Source organism: Choristoneura fumiferana, chromosome 15, assembly GCF_025370935.1.
Source record: "Choristoneura fumiferana chromosome 15, NRCan_CFum_1, whole genome shotgun sequence".
NCBI classification, from domain to species: Eukaryota; Metazoa; Arthropoda; class Insecta; order Lepidoptera; family Tortricidae; genus Choristoneura; species Choristoneura fumiferana.
The window spans coordinates 114,684-134,675 of NC_133486.1; the positions used below are offsets into that span (position 1 = coordinate 114,684).

General features: G+C 38.5%; 1 protein-coding gene across 1 annotated transcript in view; it reads right to left on the bottom strand.

Moving 5' to 3' along the window:
* sol (calpain 15 small optic lobes) overlaps nt 1-19,651 on the bottom strand; it is a 38,950-nt gene extending 19,299 nt beyond the window's left edge. The window contains 10 exon segments of the mRNA XM_074098123.1: nt 3,943-4,021; nt 6,339-6,451; nt 8,367-8,459; nt 8,461-8,509; nt 9,921-10,066; nt 11,678-11,830; nt 12,733-13,990; nt 14,725-14,783; nt 15,537-15,668; nt 19,306-19,651. Of these exon segments, the coding sequence (XP_073954224.1) occupies nt 3,943-4,021; nt 6,339-6,451; nt 8,367-8,459; nt 8,461-8,509; nt 9,921-10,066; nt 11,678-11,830; nt 12,733-13,990; nt 14,725-14,783; nt 15,537-15,668; nt 19,306-19,547 (2,324 nt within the window). The 5' untranslated portion in view covers nt 19,548-19,651.
* Nucleotides 19,652-19,992: the final 341 nt, after the last annotated feature.

A 19,992-nucleotide genomic window follows, 5' to 3' on the forward strand; every position in this document is an offset into this window, starting at 1 on the left:
TACAGTGGGACGTATGTTAGGCCGAGATCAGATGAAATTAATAGAATATAGAGAAAATAAAAAATAAAAAAAACCGTAGTGGCCTAGTGTTGACCTATCGCCTCTCAAGCAGAGGTCGTGGGTTCGAACCCCGGCTCGACCTCTGAGTTTTCGAAAATTCATAGTGCGAATTACATTTGAAATTACCACGAGCTTTGTGGTGAAGGAAAACATCGCGAGACCTGCAAAACCTGCGAACAATTCAATGGTGGTAAGTTCAATCCGCACTTGGCCGCGGTTGGTAAATGTCATTTAATAATATTGTAAAATCGTTTTAAAAAATATACAGTTGTGGTCATATAATTAAGAAACGATTTTATAGAAAGATTTTTTCAAACTCACAATGTTACTAACTGTATGTATATTTTTGTACTTCTCTCGTATCGTAAAACTTTCCTTACTAGCGGTAAATTCATTTATACATATAATGGCTAAAAAATAAATAGATAAACTTTATATATTACATCTAAACCTAGTATTACTACTTACTGGCTGGTCATATAATTAAGAACGCTGAATGGTTTATTTTTTTATTCAAATTTAATAGAGAACGGACCGCCGCTTTGTGCTTTTAGGTTATTATTTGAATAATTTTGGCGCCATTTAGTGCCGTAAAAGTCTTAAAGGCGATTGCTTCATATAAAAAACAACGGGGAAAAATAAAAGTTGTGATAAATCTACAAGAAAGTAATACTAAAACTTCGCGACAAGAATTGGTCGTATAAACACATAGCCGATCATTGCAATGTTCAAAAACTATGGTTTTCCACGCCATAAAGCATTTTGCACGTATCAAACTACTTCAAATTCCGCGTGTACCTAGACAAAGAAAGTCATCTCGTCGAGATGATCGAAATATCGTTCGTTTGGCAAAACAAAATTCTTTTAAAGGGTCTAATGAGTTGAGAAAAGAATTTTGGCGAAAACAACCCTTCAGCAATCTCGGCACGCAGTATTCGAATGCGTTTGGTAGAAGAAAGTTGCACGGAAGGATAGCAAGGAAGGTGCCTATGTTGAAACGGTGTCATAGGCAAGCCCGGCTTGCATTTGCAAGAAGATATGAAAACTGGACAGTCAGACAGTGAAAAAAACGTTTTTTCTGACGAGACAAAAATAAATAGGTATGTTCTGATGGCAAACGATATGTAAAACGGCCTCCAAATAAAGCGTCGACCCAAAGTACACAAAAGTGACTTTAAAGCATGGCGGGGGAAATGTAAAAATTTGGGGATGTTTTTCTGGACATGGTTGGACCTGTTAGGCTGATAGAAGGAAACATGGATCAATTTCAATACAAAAACATACTGGAAGAAACAATGTTACCATATGCTGAAGGCGTGCTTCCGGTTATTTGGACATTCCAGCATGACAATGATCCCAAGCATACTGCACGTACCGTTAAGGAATTCCTCACATCGCAATCAGTTTCTGTCTTAGATTGGCCAGCCAACAGCCCCGATCTTAACCCAATAGAGCATCTTTGGTGCGAAGTCAAGAAAAAGTTTCAAATCGACAGTGTGGCAATTTAAGAGAACTGTATGACGTATTCTTAGAAGAATGGAACTCTATCTCTGGCCTGCCTCGCCGGTGTAAGGCAGTAATAAAAAGCCGTGGACATGCTACTAACTATTAATTTTAGTTAAATGTATTACATTGCTTTTTTTCTGTACAAACTTCACGTTAGTGTGATTTAGTTAATCTAAGTTTCAAATAAAAAAACTTTCGAACAGTTCAATAAATCGTTCTTAATTATTTGTCCAGCTTCATTACTATTTGAATTTGTTACTAAGAGAATAAAAACAAAATTTGTAAAAAAATTACAGTAATTTTATTCTTTATTCTAAATCCCGTTTGCTCTATTCATGTGGCTATTTCATAACGTAACTAGTTACTTCTAAGAAGGACCCACGACTACACATGACATGATTTAGTTAAAAATAATCTGGAACTTCAAATCGTTCTTAATTACGTGGCCACCACTGTATATACCTGTTGAGTTCTTGCCGGATTCTCTCAGCAGAGGTTTTTCCGAAGCCGGTAGGTAGATTTGTTTGACATCATAAGTGTTGTTGTAGCCTAATTGAATAAAGATATTCTTGACTTTGACTTTGGAACTATTGCCAAGCCCCTTGTTCTGAGAGAGGCCTGTGCCCAGCAGTGGGACGTATATAGGCTGGGATGATGATGAATTGCATAAAAAATACGAAAATACGATAAAAAAAGTCCCTCCGGACATTTAGATCGGTCAGCATGGCCAAGTTTGTAACTTTAAGTCATACAAAGATCTGCTCTTAGGAACAATGGCATCGATTTTAGGGACAAGAAAAACTGCACATACATAGATTAAAGAAATAACTTGTACTCAGTTCGAGAATGTCGTATTGAAAAATAAGATTAAGGGGCTGTTTCACCATCCATTAATTAGTGTTAACTGGCAGTTAGGTGTGATGCCGTCTTTATTTGTTTTGTTCGAATAGACTGAGACGGCATCACATTTAACCGTCGGTTAACGCTAATCAATGGATGGTGAAACAGCCCCTAAGAGTAGATAAAAGACGCATCAGATATTTCAAAGGCTACAAATCCAATGCACGGGATCACTTTCTATTTTTTTATGTAAGCTTCCAAAAAGTCTGCTCTCCGCGTGTAAAACGCATATCCAATCTGATTCTAAGGTTTTTTTTTATATTACTCGAGTAGATTTATGTATGTATGTATGTATGTAAATACTTTATTGTACATAAAACACAAAAATAATACAAAAAGAAAACAACAAAACAAAAGAGTACAAAGGCGAACTTATTTGCCCATATTGGCGATCTAAACGTGCAAACCTGTACAAGGAAACGTCTTTTGATCAGTCAGTTATTTAGTAGTTATGCAAGTATCTGAACGAATCGCGCTGTCATCGTTCGAAAATACAAACTGAAATATAGATGCACAGAAAAAACAGAAAAATAAGACCATCACTGGGAATCGAACCGGTCCTCGGTAATCCGTACCGCGTGCTATACCGCTACACCACTGATGGTCAACGGTACCGACACGAATTTCCCTATACACCTCATATCTCTGCTTGTGTTTCTTACTTAGTCACTTAAGCAGCGACGCTAGCGACATCTATGCCGTAAGCCTCAAACTTTTTCGGCATTCTTTGGAACTAACCGCTCACCCGGACAAGAGATATCGTTCTAAGCAATCAAATTAAAATTGAATCAAAAATTTGAATTGATTGAAAATGAATTGAATTGGTACGGATTACCGAGGACCTGGGTTCGATTCCCAGTGATGGTCTTATTTTTCTGTTTTTTCTGTGCATCTATATTTCAGTTTGTATTTTCAATTTCGGTTTTACGGGATGACCGTAAAAGTAAAAATTTGAATTGAAATAAAAAATACAAAAAAAAAAGATTTATGATTGGTTTTTTGGAATCTTTTTGTATTTTTTATTTCAATTCCAAATTTTTACTTTTTACGGTCATCCCGTAAAACCGAAATTGAAAAAAGTGAGTGAGTGAGTGAGTGAGTGAGTGAGTGAGTTAAGTGACTAAGTAAGAAACACAAGCTGAGATATAAGGTGCATAGGGAAATTCGTGTCGGTACCGTTGACCATCAGTGGTGTAGCGGTATAGCACGCGGTTACGGATTACGAGGACCTGGGTTCGATTCCCAGTGATGGTCTTTATTTTTCTGTTTTTTCTGTGCATCTATATTTCAGTTTGTATTTCAAAAAAAGATTCAAAAAACCAATTTTACTGTCATCGTTCATCCACCATTACGTCTCATATTTCGTTTTCTAGAATGTTTTTACCGTACAACGGCAAAAACTACTAGACACTGGCAAAATTGTCCACCAATGGACATATTTTTCTGGAAAACAACAACAAGTATCTGAACGCTTACTTGGGTTCTGGAGGGGGCGTTTTCTGCCGGCGGGGAGCGGGGCGCGCGTTTCGGCGGGGGGAGGGGCTACGAGCGGTCGCTGCGAAAAAAATGCACATTAATGCACAGTAAAGGAAAATCAATTTTTCTCTCAAATAATTTCAGTTCACTACATTATCAATTTCATGTTCAAAGTCCGTTGTATCGCTAAAAAACAAATGTTTCATTAGCAGCAGCAGCAGCAGGTGCAGGTTTTGCAGGTGGTAGGACCTTGTGCAAGGTCCGCCCGGATTGCTACCACCATCTTGCTCGCTAATCCTGCCGTGAAGCAGCAGTGCTTGCATTGTTGTGTTTCGGCGTGGAGAGTAAGACAGCCGGTGAAATTACTGGCACGTGAGGTATCCCATCTTAGGCCTCTAGGTTGGCAACGCGTTTGCAATACCCCTGGTGTTGCAGATGTTTATGGGCGGTGGTGACCTCTTACCATCAGGAGACCCACTTGCTCGTTTGCCTTCCAGTCGTATAAAAAAAAAAAAAAAGTTTCTCTATAAAATAAATTATGACTTTACGACAATGTAATTTAGAGTCGGTATTATTAGGTAGAATTGATAAGTGATGGTCTACTATAGCCTCGTGCGGCGCAATGTGCAATAGAATGTACACAATAAGTTCAAGGGAATTAGGAATCTATGACAATGTAACAAAGTAAAAATTCTTTTGTTTTTTCTATTGTTTTACACCATGGCAGTTTGACGGAAGTTTGACTATATTCTATATGTTCTATATGTTTTGTTAGACGACAGATGGCCTAGTGGTTAGAGAACCTGACTACGAAGCTTGAGGTCCCGGGTTCGATTCCCGTGTCGAGGCAGATATTTGTATGAAAATACAAATGTTTGTTCTCGGGTCTTGGGTGTTTACTATGTATTTAAGTATGTATTATCTATATAATTATATTTATCCATTGCTTAGTACCCATAACACAAGCTTTGCTAAGCTTACTTTGGGACTAGGTCAATTGGTGTGAATTGTCCGTGATATTTATTTATTATTATTATTATTCTCGAAACAATTAGATTCTAATTGCTTTGTCAATTTTTTTCAAAATATTTATATGGTGGGCTTCAGGAGGCTAGCTGGCGCGGATGCAGGTATATTGTATTTAAATCCAATTTATGAAAAATGTCTTCTAAGACCCTATTTACCCGACCACAGACATTTAGTGATGTAAAAACCTAGAACCTATTACAAATTAATCTGTTCAGTAAATCGATTAATTTATTAATTTAATAGATCAGAGTAGTTTTGACAATTAATTTAATTCCAAAGACTGTTTATTCAAAAATGTCCCGTCAGATAAATTACGTCCCGTTCGCAAAACGTCCCTTTCGCAAAATGTCCCACTCGCAAAATGTCCCTTTCGGAAAAAGGCCCGTTCGCAAAACGTCCCTTTCGCAAAATGTCCTTCCTTCCAATCCATGAGAGACAGCCTAATTTCTTTATTTAAAGAAGAATTTTGCAGGCGAGACATTTTGCGAAAGGGACATTTTGCAGACGGGACGTTTTGCGAAAGGGGCTTTTTCAGAAGGGCCATTTTGCGAAAAGAATGGGACGTTTAGAGAAAGGGACGTAATGGGAATGGGGTATTTTGCATAAGAGACCATTTGCGAAAGAGACGTAATTTTGGCGGTAGGACATTTTGCGAGTGGGACACTATGAGCCCTAACCAATGTGATGAGAATGAGCTGGGGTAAATAAAGGGTTGAGAATAGATGCCACGAATTGGTTACTATTCGGTATTTGGCCGAACACCGGCCGCCAAATCATGAACAAGGTCTCGTATATTTTCTCATGTATTGTATTGTATAACACTTTATTGTACATAAAATATATGAAAATATGAGTTAACAAGAAAAAGAGATGTACAGTCACCATCACCAATATCTGACACAACAAGCGTGCATAAATATCTGATACGACTCTATTTCTAGGGCCGAAGGACGTGTCAGATATTTTTGCACGCTCCGCTGCGGCAGATATTAGCTGGTGACTGTACAAAGGCGAACTTATCCCTTAAAGGGATCTCTTTCAGTTAACCTTGGAACGAGTGAAAGGACATCAGAAACAAGATGTCGCGTGACAACCAATTATTTGTATCTATATTTAATGATATTGATAATTGTTGTAAAACAAGAATTATTTTTTGTAGTCTTCATTTGTTTGTAGATTTATCAATAAATCTCGACATGAGATTAAAGCTGTGTCAGGTTTGTGTTAACATACGCGTATATTCAAAATGATTCTCCATGAAAGTAGTTAACGCACCTAGCAGCGTGGTGAAATAGGGCCCTGAGAATTCACTATGACAGGAAAGTTTCACGGGCATTCCGGGCTCTGATGATGATGATGATGATTACCTGCGGGTGCGGCGTGGTTGGAGTCGTCGGCGTGGCGCGGCACCGGCGGCGTCTTGCACGCGAGGCACAGGTTCGCCGACACGGGGTTCCGCAGCGTGCAGGAACTACACGACCTAAGGACATCGACGCGATACTTTAGCAATAGCGTTTTTTTTTTCAAATTTTAATCGATACAGAAACATAGGTAGGTTTACGGTATGTTAAGTTTGAAAGAAAGTAATAAAGCAAGAAGACATTTATTTATGAAGACACACAAATACAATAAAATTTACACAATTACACACAAAATAAACCAAAAGCGAAACGGTCGCTAACCCAGCATTATGCTGAGACGTTATACGCCAGCAGCGCTGATTTTCCGCCAGAACCTTTATGACTCATGGAACGATGCACAGATATATAAATAAATAAATAAATAAACCACTTACTAATACTTAAAAATAGATTGAATTAAATTATAAGTGACCAAGAAATATATAAAAAAAATACCGCTGACAAAAAGTAAAAAGCAGGGATAAAATTGTTTAAAAACAACAAACTTATCTTTTACTTTATTTTAAAATTTATGACGGTGGAAGCATTCTACACTTCCACTGAACGTACATATAGTTTAGATATAGTGTATATAGTGTTTAGTATTGTAACTAAGGGACCCCATACATCCCTGTATTTTTATTATTATTATTTTTTGTATTTTTTTTCTTTAATTGTATAATATAGTTTTTAAGTATTTTATTTGTAATTATATTACTTATTATGAAAAAATTACTTTCTGCCAAGTTTCTTGCGGCGCATTCTTCTTGGCAATGATGGTCTTTCCGAAAGCGCTGCTAGTTTAAAAAAATGACGTAAAAGTGCCCATTGCGGCCTATTTACTGAATAAATCATTTGAATTTGAATTTGAATTTGAAAACCGGAATACCAATGTGGATGGTACGCCAAAGTGCTGGTTTAGAGAAAGGATTTTTGGAGTGTCAATAAGTAATCCTTCACCTTGCGATTGAAGGTGTAGGTACCCACTAGACTAGACGCTCCTAGGAAACGGGGAGAAATAATGCTGGTGTTTGCAGTTGTCTATGGGCGGTGGTGATCTCTTACCATCAGGAGACCCACTTGCTTGTTTGCCATCCAGTTGAATAAAAAAAAAAAAAAAAAAAAAAAAAAAAAAAAAATCATTCCAGCACTTGGACGCCGCAAACTTGAAACTTCCGCGAAACGCTGCGGTCCGGTGGTTCGGCACAAGAGCCATTGGGCGTTTTTCCATTAGTTTCGCCTCCGCAGATGCGGAGGTTAGCGGAGGCGGATGCGGAGGTGAAAGTGGATGTAGAAAAAATAGTAAAGGAACTACTTTATTCAACTGTAAAATTTAAAAAAACTGCCAAATCTCACTTGTTGTCGGCTTCGTCGTACATGTGACTTAAATAAACGATTACTTTGTACAAAATCAATTTAAAAAATCGCGGTTCACAACATATACATTACAATTTCGTACGTCCAAGCAACGAGACAGGTTGATTCCTGTCGTGTGTTATTTGGCATACGCCCGCCCCCACCCCGACCGCGTCCCCGCTGCGCGCCGAGATAATGAAATGAGAAATAAACATCCGTTATAACTCCGCAAAAAAAAATGCGGAGGCGGAGGCGAAGGCGGAACTTCCGCAGTAACGGAGGTTAGGTTACAACAGTGACCTCGTCAGAAACGACTCTCTACTAGAAAAGTTACGTTAGAATTGCGACCATATCAGAAAACGAATTTCATGTTTTTCTTGGTAATAAGTTTTATAATAACTAAATAATATGAGAATAATGAATATTTGATTTTTTATTCTTTGATATGAATATCTAAACAAAAAATTATATTTGTAACAAAAATCATTGATTTAAATTTCTTCAAAGTAAGTGTTCTGCGTATTGATTATTCTATGAAACGATAATATGATAAAAAAATGTCTGTTAAACGAAATTCTATTAAAATGTTGTCTGTAAAACAACGTACAACCGTTCATTAATCATTAGTACTGAACTGACCAATGTTGGAGCGCGGGCGGCTTCGAGCCAGCACAAGCTGCGCACGCGCCGGCCGCGGCCTCGTTCAGCAGCGTGCAGCGAGAACACGCCCAGCCCGCCGCCGCCGCCGCCGCCGCCCCTCCCTGCCGCCGGCGCCACGGACTCTGAAATAAGACATTATGAGGGTAGATATCACCAATTAGCCCCCTTTCCTAAAATAAAATAAAATTATGTTATCGCATCCCTAAGTAGTTTTAATAATTGTATTTTTTATACTTATATCTTTTTTTTGTAATTTCTATAATTGAGTTTTACATGTTGAGGGTTCCCTGGTAACCCGATAAGTCGAAATAATTGGCTGTTGAAAAAAGAATACTATATATGTAGAAATTTAAATTCGAAATTTTTGTGAATTATAAGATCGAGTTATTGGGTTTGACCAGGGAACCCTCGATATTGATATTGAAGATAAGATAATTTTCTTCAAAAATTTGCAGTACAAGATAACAAAAGATATAATGTTTTACTCAAGCTCTATGTAACACGTTTGCCTGCACTAGGGTTACTAGAGAACTTAAAATATTTTAAAAAACATAATGTACATTTTGTAACACAAAGTTGGCGGAGCTCCTATTCCACGTACTTTAGTACGTTACCACTTCACTCCTTGATAGCATGGTAACCTAACCTAATTTTGAAGTATTCCATTGAATCTTATTATGAATAATGCCCCCTAGTCGTTATATATTAAATGTTAGTATACATTTCGATCACTAAACATAATTAAACTATGAGCGTTACGTCATTTTTTTTTATGTAAGACCAGCTTTTGCCCGCGACTCCGTCAATGAAAAATTCGCTTTTCTATGCAATCTTCCGGGATCTATCAGGATTTCAAACTATCTCAATATCAGACAAACATGGTTATATATTTGAATATCGAATGTTAAAATATCTACGGGTAAAATGTCGATTTTCAAAATATCGAAAATTAAAATATCGTCTGTATAAAAATATCTAAAATAAAAATAACGAAAGTTTATATTGTCGAATGGTTTAATAATCTACGTCCAATATATCGAAAATATATTTACTTATCTACAAAAGTGACATCGAACGATATAAATATCGAAGTCCAAAATATTGAAGTACAGAGTATCGAATATCTTATGTATGAACTATCACGTGACAGGGTCGACCGAGCTCCGCTTCGCAGAGCTCCTATTCCGCTCAGTTGAGGCGCTTCGCGCCTTGACGCAATACTAACCTAACCTAACCTATTGAACATGAATTACCCAAAAACGAATTAATGTTTATGACCGGTTTTTAAAGAAAATAAAAGTCTATAACGAATAATTATTGGAGTAGACACATTAACTTATATATTAAGAAGTGTTCTATCAGACAACATTATTAATTTTCATTCCATTTTTATGCAATAATCGAGAAAAACTAACAAAAATGCAACGTTGCCAGCTCAGCAGGTATAAACGCTCTTAAGGTCGTCCATCCACCGTGCCTCAGGAAGCCCTACACTACGTCACTACGTGTTTCCATTGGCTCTCGATAACTCACCAACAGCAAACAGCAGCTCGTCACTATTGAGGTCGTGATCGAGCGAGGCGATGGGCACGGTCAGTTTCTTGGGCGGGTCGTTGCGATTCGCCTCCGCCTTGCTGCCGCTGGCTTCAGCGTTCGCATTGGAATTCGATGCCCTGGAACTGAGGAAATGGGCCAATCAACTATTTCACCGACACTTTGGGCATCTCCTGCGTTACCAAAATTGTCTCTGGCGTTACCAAAAAATCGTACTTCCAACAAGATATTTCACGGTTTAATAGGTTGAACTTACGAAGGATGGCATATATTCATGTACACCATCTATTAAATTACAGAAAAAACATGTTTACTTAAAAAATCTGCGATTGTTTGAAAAATGTCGCGGACAGATTAGTGTCGGTAAAAAAGTTGATTGGCCCAAATAAGAAAACTATTAGGACGACGGCACCAATCATGGACGGACACGTTAAGCAGAGTAGTGCCCAGTAATGGACAGCAAGGATTCAATGCCTTATAGCTCACCATTCATGAACTTAACTAGTTATGATTAGGGTTGGGACTTTTGGATGCTTACCGGTTCTAGAATCCATGGCGTCGTCATAAGATATTATAAAATTTTTGAAGTTAAAGTCAAAGTCTAAAATTAAAACGGTATATTAGATACCATGATACTGTTGTTACATCGTAAAATAAACACATTATAATATAGTGCAATGAAATTATCATAATTCTTTATAATTCTGGGACCCTAGTGAAAAAGGGGTTAAGTCTGCTGAAATTACACAGCTATTTTCTATTTAATGAGTAAAGGGGTTTAAGTCGAAATTAGCTGTTCAACTTCTGGAGAATTAACCTTTTTTTCACTATTTCCCCAGAATTTTAGTGGCCGCAGTTCACATATGACGCGATACACGACACACACACACACATAAAGTAATTGTTTTAGTTTATTTTGATTACTAACAGAAGTATGTTTTAGTGTATATACAAATAACAATTTGAATTATATGGTGTTAAATATGTAAGTAAATAAAATGTAAAATATTACATAACTTTGACTTTGACTTCGAAAATTGTTTTTTTAGCATATGACGACACGACTTCATGGATTCTAGAACCACGGTAAGCAACCTAAAGTCCCATCGCAAGCCTAGTTATGATCATCAATTATCTGAACATTGTTAAAAAAAGTAGGGTCCATTTCTTAAAATTTTGATTGACGGAAAAAAACCCATTACGGGTTGTGGTCCATGACTGGTGTCACCCTAAACTGGTTTATGGATTAGTGTGTAGTTAGACCCATCTATGATGATGATATCAAGTCATAATAACAGAATTGGGTCTTTATGTTGGTGGACTTGGGTCTTTATGTTGGTGGACTTGGGTGTGTATGTTGGTAAACTTGTATTTATATTGGTGAACTTGGGTCAAAATGGTAGACGACTTGTTCGTAGCGCTGGATTAAAATGTTGGTATCGCGCCTGTTTATGAATGAGAGTGTTGTGGGTGCAACTATTAGGCCCGTCTGTGTATGTGTTTGGTAACACACCGGTTTTTGGCTTTATACGACTGTTAGGTGTATACAATTACTGGGTTTTTGTGTTGATGAATTTATTATGTTGATGAATTGGAAGATTATGTTGGTGAATTTGGTGTTGTGTTGGTGAATTAAGGTGTTTATGTTGATGAATTTGGGTGTTTATATTGGTGAATTTGGATGTTTATGTTGGTAGTCGGGTAATGGGTTTATATGTTGGTGGCGCTGGGTTTACCTGTTGGTGGGTCCGTCTGTGTGGTCGCGCGCGGCGGTCACGGTGACGGCGGCGGTGGGCACGCGCCGCGCGCGGCACACGTCGCACGACCGCGCCCACCACGCGTTGTATGCGAACCAGCATGAGGAACACTGCCACATGCGACTTTCGTGTCTGGAGAGACGAAGTACTAGATCAACCTCATTATTTCATATTGTAGGTATACTAGTAGCTAACCTTTAGTAACCAGTTCAAAGTTGATTCGATATTCCGAGTGTATAAATCATCATCATCATCATATCAGCAGTACGACGCGGCTTTTCGACAGAGCCCTCCCCATATTGGCAAAAATTACACCATAAACTTCATTTTAGTTGCATGTAAAACACCCAGCCACACACAACACCCGAAGAAGTCGAGGCTGCCTACTGGTTTCTCAAGCAGAGGATGATCGTGGAAAAACCGGGCTTGCGTCTCTGAGTTTTTCAAAATTCATGTGCAACTTAAAAAATTACCACAACAAGGAATTCTGGGACAGCAGCTAAACCCTGTAGGTTGAATTATTAAAGACAACAAACAATATTATAATTGACAAGATTTCATTTTTTTAACATCTGTTAATTACTACAGGAATCGAAAGAGTTTTGCCTCCTGAACATGGGAAAATATTTATTATAATTGATTTCTCCATATTAAAAAAAATACAAAAAAATTTGAAAAAATATGTCTGAATTTGCCAACACTACCACAGAATAGATATGTTTCCTTTGCCTTTATCACCAGAAAAAGGAGCTGTCATAATTTTGATATTGTCTCTATGCAACGTCTACGTCAGATTTACGTGAACTTTTTTTTAAGAGACTAGACAAAAGTAATGGATCTATTGTATCGTAGTTTTGGAGTTATGCCCTTTTAGAATAAGCACATCTTGAAAAAATTGTAATAAATTAATTAATAGATGTAGCGAAATTTTAAAAATATCAGCGTTTTTCTCTTTCCAAACAGAATACAGAGAACGAATCAAATTATAGTCTTAGAAATATGAAATCTTGTCAATTAACATGAATGCAACTCACGATGTCTGCTGCGTAGAAGGCACTTGCGTCTCGCGAGGCTGCGACACTTTACCAACAGATGGCAGCATATTAAACACTTTGTCTTTAGAGACACCTATATGAGAAGTCCTTATATTACTCGCGCCCACCGCATCGCCCACTGGCGATATACAATTCTCAGCTCCAAGCAGCTCGTCTATCCTCGCATAATCCCCGTCCCCAATATCATTGGAATACAACGCTTCGTTCTGTGAATTGCTCATTACTGTCTTGGTATCTTGCACAGAAACATAAGAGTATCTAGTGCCGTTATTGTTTACTTGCAACTGAAGATTCAAATCCTTATACTTCCCTTTGTTAGGCAGCGCATAAATAACTCCCTCAGCGTTAGTATCCCAACTGCATTCTTTGTCAATCAATTCAGAGTTTTCCTCTATTTTCTTCTCCGTATCCTCTGGCTTCTTTGGCAAGCTGCCGCAGTAACTGGCCAAAGATTTCTGATAGTCGTTCAAGCTTCTCCTACTGGATATGATCTTGCCGATCGGACGCGAATCAGCATTTGTTTGCTCCGAGAACGAGCGTCTGTACGTAGGCCGTATTTCTGGTGAGTTCTGAGCGCTTATAGATCTACGGAATGATGAGCCTAGAGTCGTGGAACCGGTCTGTGGCCAGTCAGGCACAGTGATCATAACACCGCCGGAGGTAGGGAGCGAAGTCGCTCCATCTTTAGTTACAGTCTCGTGCCTACCTAGCGTAGTCACACTAAGACCTCTAGTATTAGAAACCCTTGCCAATGGGGATCCTCTAGGTGAAAGGCAGGCTTCACAATGCGTCCGGATGCCAGAATTTTCAAGGGTACATTTGCTACACGCCCACTTCTTTAAGTGCAGCGCCTTGCTCTGTTCCCTCTGGTAATCTTTAACATAGTTCAGCTCCCAATTGGATTTGCTTTCGCACTTCTTTGGCCTCCTTGTAACTGTGTGCAAACTCCTCAAGAAACTCTCCCTAGGATTCGTTTGAGACCCGTATCGTTCGGAGACCATCAAACTAGTCGGCCGACTGATCGTGCCGCGGGTCTCGTCGACTTTCCACCAGTTGGGTTGGGAGTTGATGACGGAGCCGTGCGAGAGGGAGCGCGTGACTCCGTGGGATTGGTCGGCCAGCTGGGTGGGAGAGAGACGGAGGGATTGCACGTCTAGGTTCAGCCGGCGTCCGTCGTAGTGCGTCGAAGGCTTGTAAGACGGTACTGCCAGGGTGTTGGACCTTATCATAGTGTTATCTGCGGAAAGAAAATTAAGGGAACTTTACATACATATAGTAGACTCTAATGGGAACGGACCGGTTACATTGCCAGAAAGCATGTTTCTTGGCGCAAACGCCTACTAAATCTTTTTGCAATAGTAATATCATTGTTAACTGACGGAAGCGTAGGTATTTAGAGGAAATGACACAGTAGTCACTGAGATTTATGTAAGTAAGTAAGAATAAGCATATTTAATGAATAATATTATAGTTTAATAATATGTTGTAAGCTGTTGGTTCTCCAGAATAAATAAATAAAACCGTGTTTCGGGTTAAACTCGATTTAAGACGTGGGTTAACCGGTTTTATTTAATTAAATACTAGCTTTTGCCCGCGGCTTCGCCCGCGTAGAATTGGGTTACCGCGCGCTGTTCCCTCAAGAACTGTGCATTTTTCCGGGATAAAAAGTAGCCTATGTCACTCTCGGGCCAATAAACTATCTCTATGCCAAAAGTCACGTCGATCCGTCGCTCCGTTTCGACTTGAAAGACGAACAAACATACAAACACACACACTTTCGCATTTCTAATATTAGTATGGATGAGTGAGTCTCATGGTAGTTTAATGTTCTAAGAGTAAGAATATTTATTTATTCAAACAAGATAATAAATGCATAAATAAAATGATAAATAAGTAAATAAAATAGTTATGAGTGAGAATCACGAAAGTTTAAAGTATTATAAGTTCAGAGTTCGTTTGAAGCAGACATACCCTGGGCCGACTTGTCTTTGTCCGTCATCCCTGATGCTTGGTCCTCGTCATCAGACAGCCTGGAATATAATAAAAATTATAGAGTAAAACTTAATAAGACTTTCTACCATACACTGCATAATACCTCGCCTTTATAAGTTAGAAACGAGAAAAAAAGATCTTTGGGTCAATGCAAGATGACACGAATTACCTCACTATTATATGTCCTGTCTAGACAGCCCAGTTACCTCACTATTGTATGCCCTATTTACACAGCTCAGTTACCTCACTATTGTATGCCCTGTCTAGACAGCCCAGTTACCTCACTATTGTATGCCCTATTTACACAGCTCAGTTACCTCACTATTGTATGCCCTGTCTAGACAGCCCAGTTACCTCACTATTGTATGCCCTATTTACACAGCTCAGTTACCTCACTATTGTATGCCCTGTCTAGACAGCCCAGTTACCTCACTATTGTATGCCCTGTCTAGACAGCCCAGTTACCTCACTATTGTATGCCCTGTCTAGACAGCCCAGTTACCTCACTATCGTATACCTTGTCTAGGCAACCCAGGGCCTGTACTACGTAGTGCAAAATTCTAACTCCGTATCTTGCCATCCCGCTGACGCTAATATTATTTAATACGAGAGTGAGAGGGACGGTACGATACGAACTTCGATTATCAAATTCGTATTAACACCCCAGTTACCTCACTATTTCTCTGTCTAGGCAGCTTAGTTATCTCACTACTGTCTATTGTACTACTGTTTAGTGTACACACTGTCTATTGCATTGTACACAGTGTCTACTGTCTAGTGTACACACTGACCTGTAGACAGGCGCGTGCGGCGCGAGCTTGTCGCACGCGGCGCACCGCCAGGCCGCGGACACGTTCCGCAGGCCGCACGCGCAGCGCCACGCGCGCGTCGGGCCCGGCGCCGAACCCACGCACGACCATCCGCTGAAACAAAAACAGCGTATTGCAGTCTTTCCCCTTGTGGTCGCTGGAGGCCTAGAGGGCCTTCGTTAGGCGAGACTAATATGTTATTGAGGTTTTTGAGGTGACAAAAAAATGGGGGGGGGTTCAAAATAACTGATTTTCAAAGCGACCGACGAAATAAGTTTGGGAACCTCTGGCGTGTTGGCATTCTCTGACCGCAGTGGGCACAATTAACCAAAAACAGTTACTTAGCTCACCCACGACCTTACGATAGCTATGTACGTCTATGCTCCACCTCCACACAGTAAGAGCACACACAAATCACACAAACCCAACTATCACAACTACACTGCCGCGTTTCGAACTCAACAAGAGTTCATCCTCCGAACAACACAAACATTTACCATGCTACCAGATGTTAGACTAACACGAAGTGTTAGGCTAACACCAGCTGTTAAACTAACACCAGGTGTTAGTGTGGAGGTGGAGGAGCTATATGAGCACACATCAAACACACACACACACACACACCACAAATCATCATCATCGTCATCGTCTAAGGCCTCTAGGTTGGCAACGCATCTGCAATCCCCCTGGTGTTGCAAATGTCTATGGGCGGTGTTGATCTCTTACCATCAGGAGACCCACTTGCTTGTTTGCCTTTCAGTCATAATCTAGCGTGTGAAAAAGTGTAATTGTTTATAGTTCATTAGTATGAACCTCCACAAAGTAACGTCCAACTCAATATATCAATAATACTGGTACAGTCACCATCATACATTTCAGAGCGACCAAGGTGGTCAAAAATATCGACACATGCACTCTATTATTAAGGTATTAGAGTTCATGTATCGATATTCTCGATCCATGATCGATGAAATATCTGAATGGCAATCAGAAATCAGAAATCAGAAATATTTATTTGTATGAATACGGTTACACGGTTGTACAATATAGTACGTTTAGTAGCTTGGGCAGACTGCTGGCCCGTTGGTCAGATGAAATCTGGTACTCGATATACACTGTGGATGAGACTAGCACAGGACCAGGTAAAGTGACGTGAAAATGAAGAGACCTTTACTCAGCAGTGAACGGATGTGGGTATTGTGGGCTGATTTGATTGATTTTTTTAACTAATTGAATCCAGTGGGGTCTTGGGGGCAGTTTTGAGTTTTTATTGATAAATTTGTTCTTACCAATGTGACTGCGTTTAATTGTATTTAATTTCAGAACAGTAAATGATTAGGTATTTGCTATTCACAACAAACAACTACTGCTTATTATAACGTTCAATTACCTACTGAATTGGGCAGTTTAACTACAATGCATTAAACATTAAGTGATCTCATGTTTCAACAATGAATGACAACAATCAATTTAAATAGATGGTATGATCCACATGATTCCTCTGGTAGAATAGAAACCGGCCAAGTGCGAGTCGGACTCGCGCACCGAGGGTTCCGTACAAACCAGTAGGTAGTAACTTTAAAATTATTAAAAATATTTTTATTATATGATGTAACTAAAAAAATTTCGCAATTTTTCCTTTATCTGTGCTACAAGACGTTGCTTCGTACCAAATTTAAAGATTCTGAGTTCACGGAAAGAAGGTAGGTTTTGATTCGCTTGCGAGTTTTGAAAATTTTCGGAAATTTGCGGCATAAACGGCTGTATCTTTTGATTGCGTTGGCTTAGAAGTTAGATTTTTTCACAGCTCCAAGGGACAGTAGACCTGAGTATTTGATATAAATTTCGGCTTGATACCTCCACGCGTTCTTGAGAAAAAGAGTCTTGACAGACGGACGGACAGATGGATAACAAAGTGATCCTATAAGGGTTACGTTTTTGTCCTTTCGAGGTACGGAACCCTAAAAAGCGTGCAATTACAGTTTACTACTCAGGAGATTCTTTGAATTTGAAAAGTGATCAATAATCATCATTCATGAATCACAAAATTTCCAATTAGCAATATGAAATAACCTATGCTGAGAAGCATCTGGAATCATATTTTCATCAATACTATTATAGTCAGTCTTGCTTTTACATTTTATCACAATTGTAAATAATTAAATAAATAAATATCAAGGGACACTTGACACCAATTGACCTATTTATAGATAAATACATACTTAAATAGATATTAAACACCCAAGACCCGACAAGAAACATTAGTATTATTCATACAAATATCTGCCCGGCCGGGAATCAAACTCAGGACCTCAAACTTCGTAGTCAGGTTCTCTAACCACTTGGCCATCCGATCGTCAAACAATTGAAACTGTAATCTAGTTTAAGATCCGAAAACTTGTTTTTAATTAGTTTGAAAATAAAGTTCGAGAAAAGGCAGGCATGCACCAATTTTTTTGTTCATCTTGGCTGGGGCAGTACCATGCCCCCAGATTTTCAGTTATTAAAACATGTCAAATAAATAACACACTGTTATATATAACATTTTCTACTTCTGTTTTTTTCTTAATACTTACTGTAATGGAAAATGTGTCATAAAATAAAATTTCATATCTCGGAAAAAAATATCCCATTAAGTGTGTATTGCACTTGGTCATGAAAGGTTTCATGCCACATTACAATTTCCATTATTAAGATCAAGTGTGTGTGTAGCATTTTATGTTATTTATTGTTACAGCAGCCATAGCAACATAAAGAAAATTTCAAGTGACTATGTACAGTACAGTTACCTGTACCAATGTCTGACACCACAAAGCATACATACATATATGATACAACTCCGTTTCTAGGGACCGTAGGATGTGTCAGATATGTTAGCAGTCTCTGCTGTGGCAGATATTATTTCAGTTTTAATGACTGTCTCAAAAGAATAATTATTGTGTTACCTGAATGTTTCAATCTGTCTTCAAATTTGCATTTCTTAGGCCAATGCTTTATCACAGGCTATTATTGTGGCCAAACACAAACCTATTTGGCACAAAATAGTACATGTTGAATCTCTTAAGAAGTTAATAATTATGTTCCTCAGAGCAGACTATACATGCATTGCTGGCCAACTGTATTATCCATACAACTGCTGATAAACAAAAGACAATGAGTATGATTGAGACATTACTTCGCTGGGAACAACAAAATGGAAAATAAACAAAAGAGGAACATACTTTTCAATTGATTCATGAAAAAATTCTTACAGACCTTGATTATTGATGCCGGAAATCCTATTGAAACTTTTCACAAAAGCACAGTGATTTATGTTTTTTAGTAAAAGATGTCTAATAACTGATTAGACACCATTTTAATAAAAAGAAAAAATACGATATTTTCTAGCTAGCTACAAAGTTTCATAAAACTACGTTGGATTATAGCTGCAGGTTCTTTGTTGTTGTGAATTTTAAGTCAGACAAAGCGCAAGTTTGAGCTACAATAGTACAATAGACTCGATCAAATACCTACCAATCAATGTAACACCCATGTAAATAAAACCGACATTTTCGTCACAAACATGACATATACCAACACGAAAAGCGGTGTCATTTAGTAATTACGCTAATAACCTGCCCATTAAATATCGCTACAATGAAATACAATGGAAATATAACCTTAAAATAAGGGTCAAGAAAAATCGATACCGAAGTATGAGATTACCAACAATGAAAACCTATGAGCCAATACATAAACAAAAAAATCTTACCTATTGAAGTTTGAGGCTGAAGGTATGGCGATTGCTTCCGATCCAGGAGTAGTGCCTTCACTTTTTTCTGTACGTATCGTATACTCAGAAGACGAATCCTTAGTACAGAATAATTTTGTACCGCCGCTGTCATGACTGGAGACCCTTTTGGTGGAACATTTTAAACACTTTACACTTTCTGTTGGATTGATTTGGCCGCATGTCTGACAATGCCATTGCAGCACCGATGCGATAGAGCCCATTTTAATTCACACATGGCTATGGCACCATAACAATACGCGGTTTATAAAAATAATATGCGGCCCGAGAAATACGAAAACAGCTGATCCACCATGTTTGTGTATAACTTTTTTATAAGCTAGTCAGTCCAAAGCAATGTTACCAGTTATGCCATTCGAGATAGGTACCATTTGTATTTAAGACGTTGTAAAAACATTGTATTACGATTCAAAATAACTTCCAATTGAACTGGCTTTTAAATTTTTAATAATTATAGTATTTAAAATAATGTAGTTTTTCGCGGACTTAGTATTAACGCCATCTATTGAAAGTTTTTATACGCCTCGGGTTTTCCTTTTCTCCGTAAACAGAATGGTGCTGTAGCAATAACGCTACCAGGTGGCAGCACATTAACGATATAGCTGGATTTGTGGCTGGATTTATATTTATTTTCTTTTTTTTTACTTC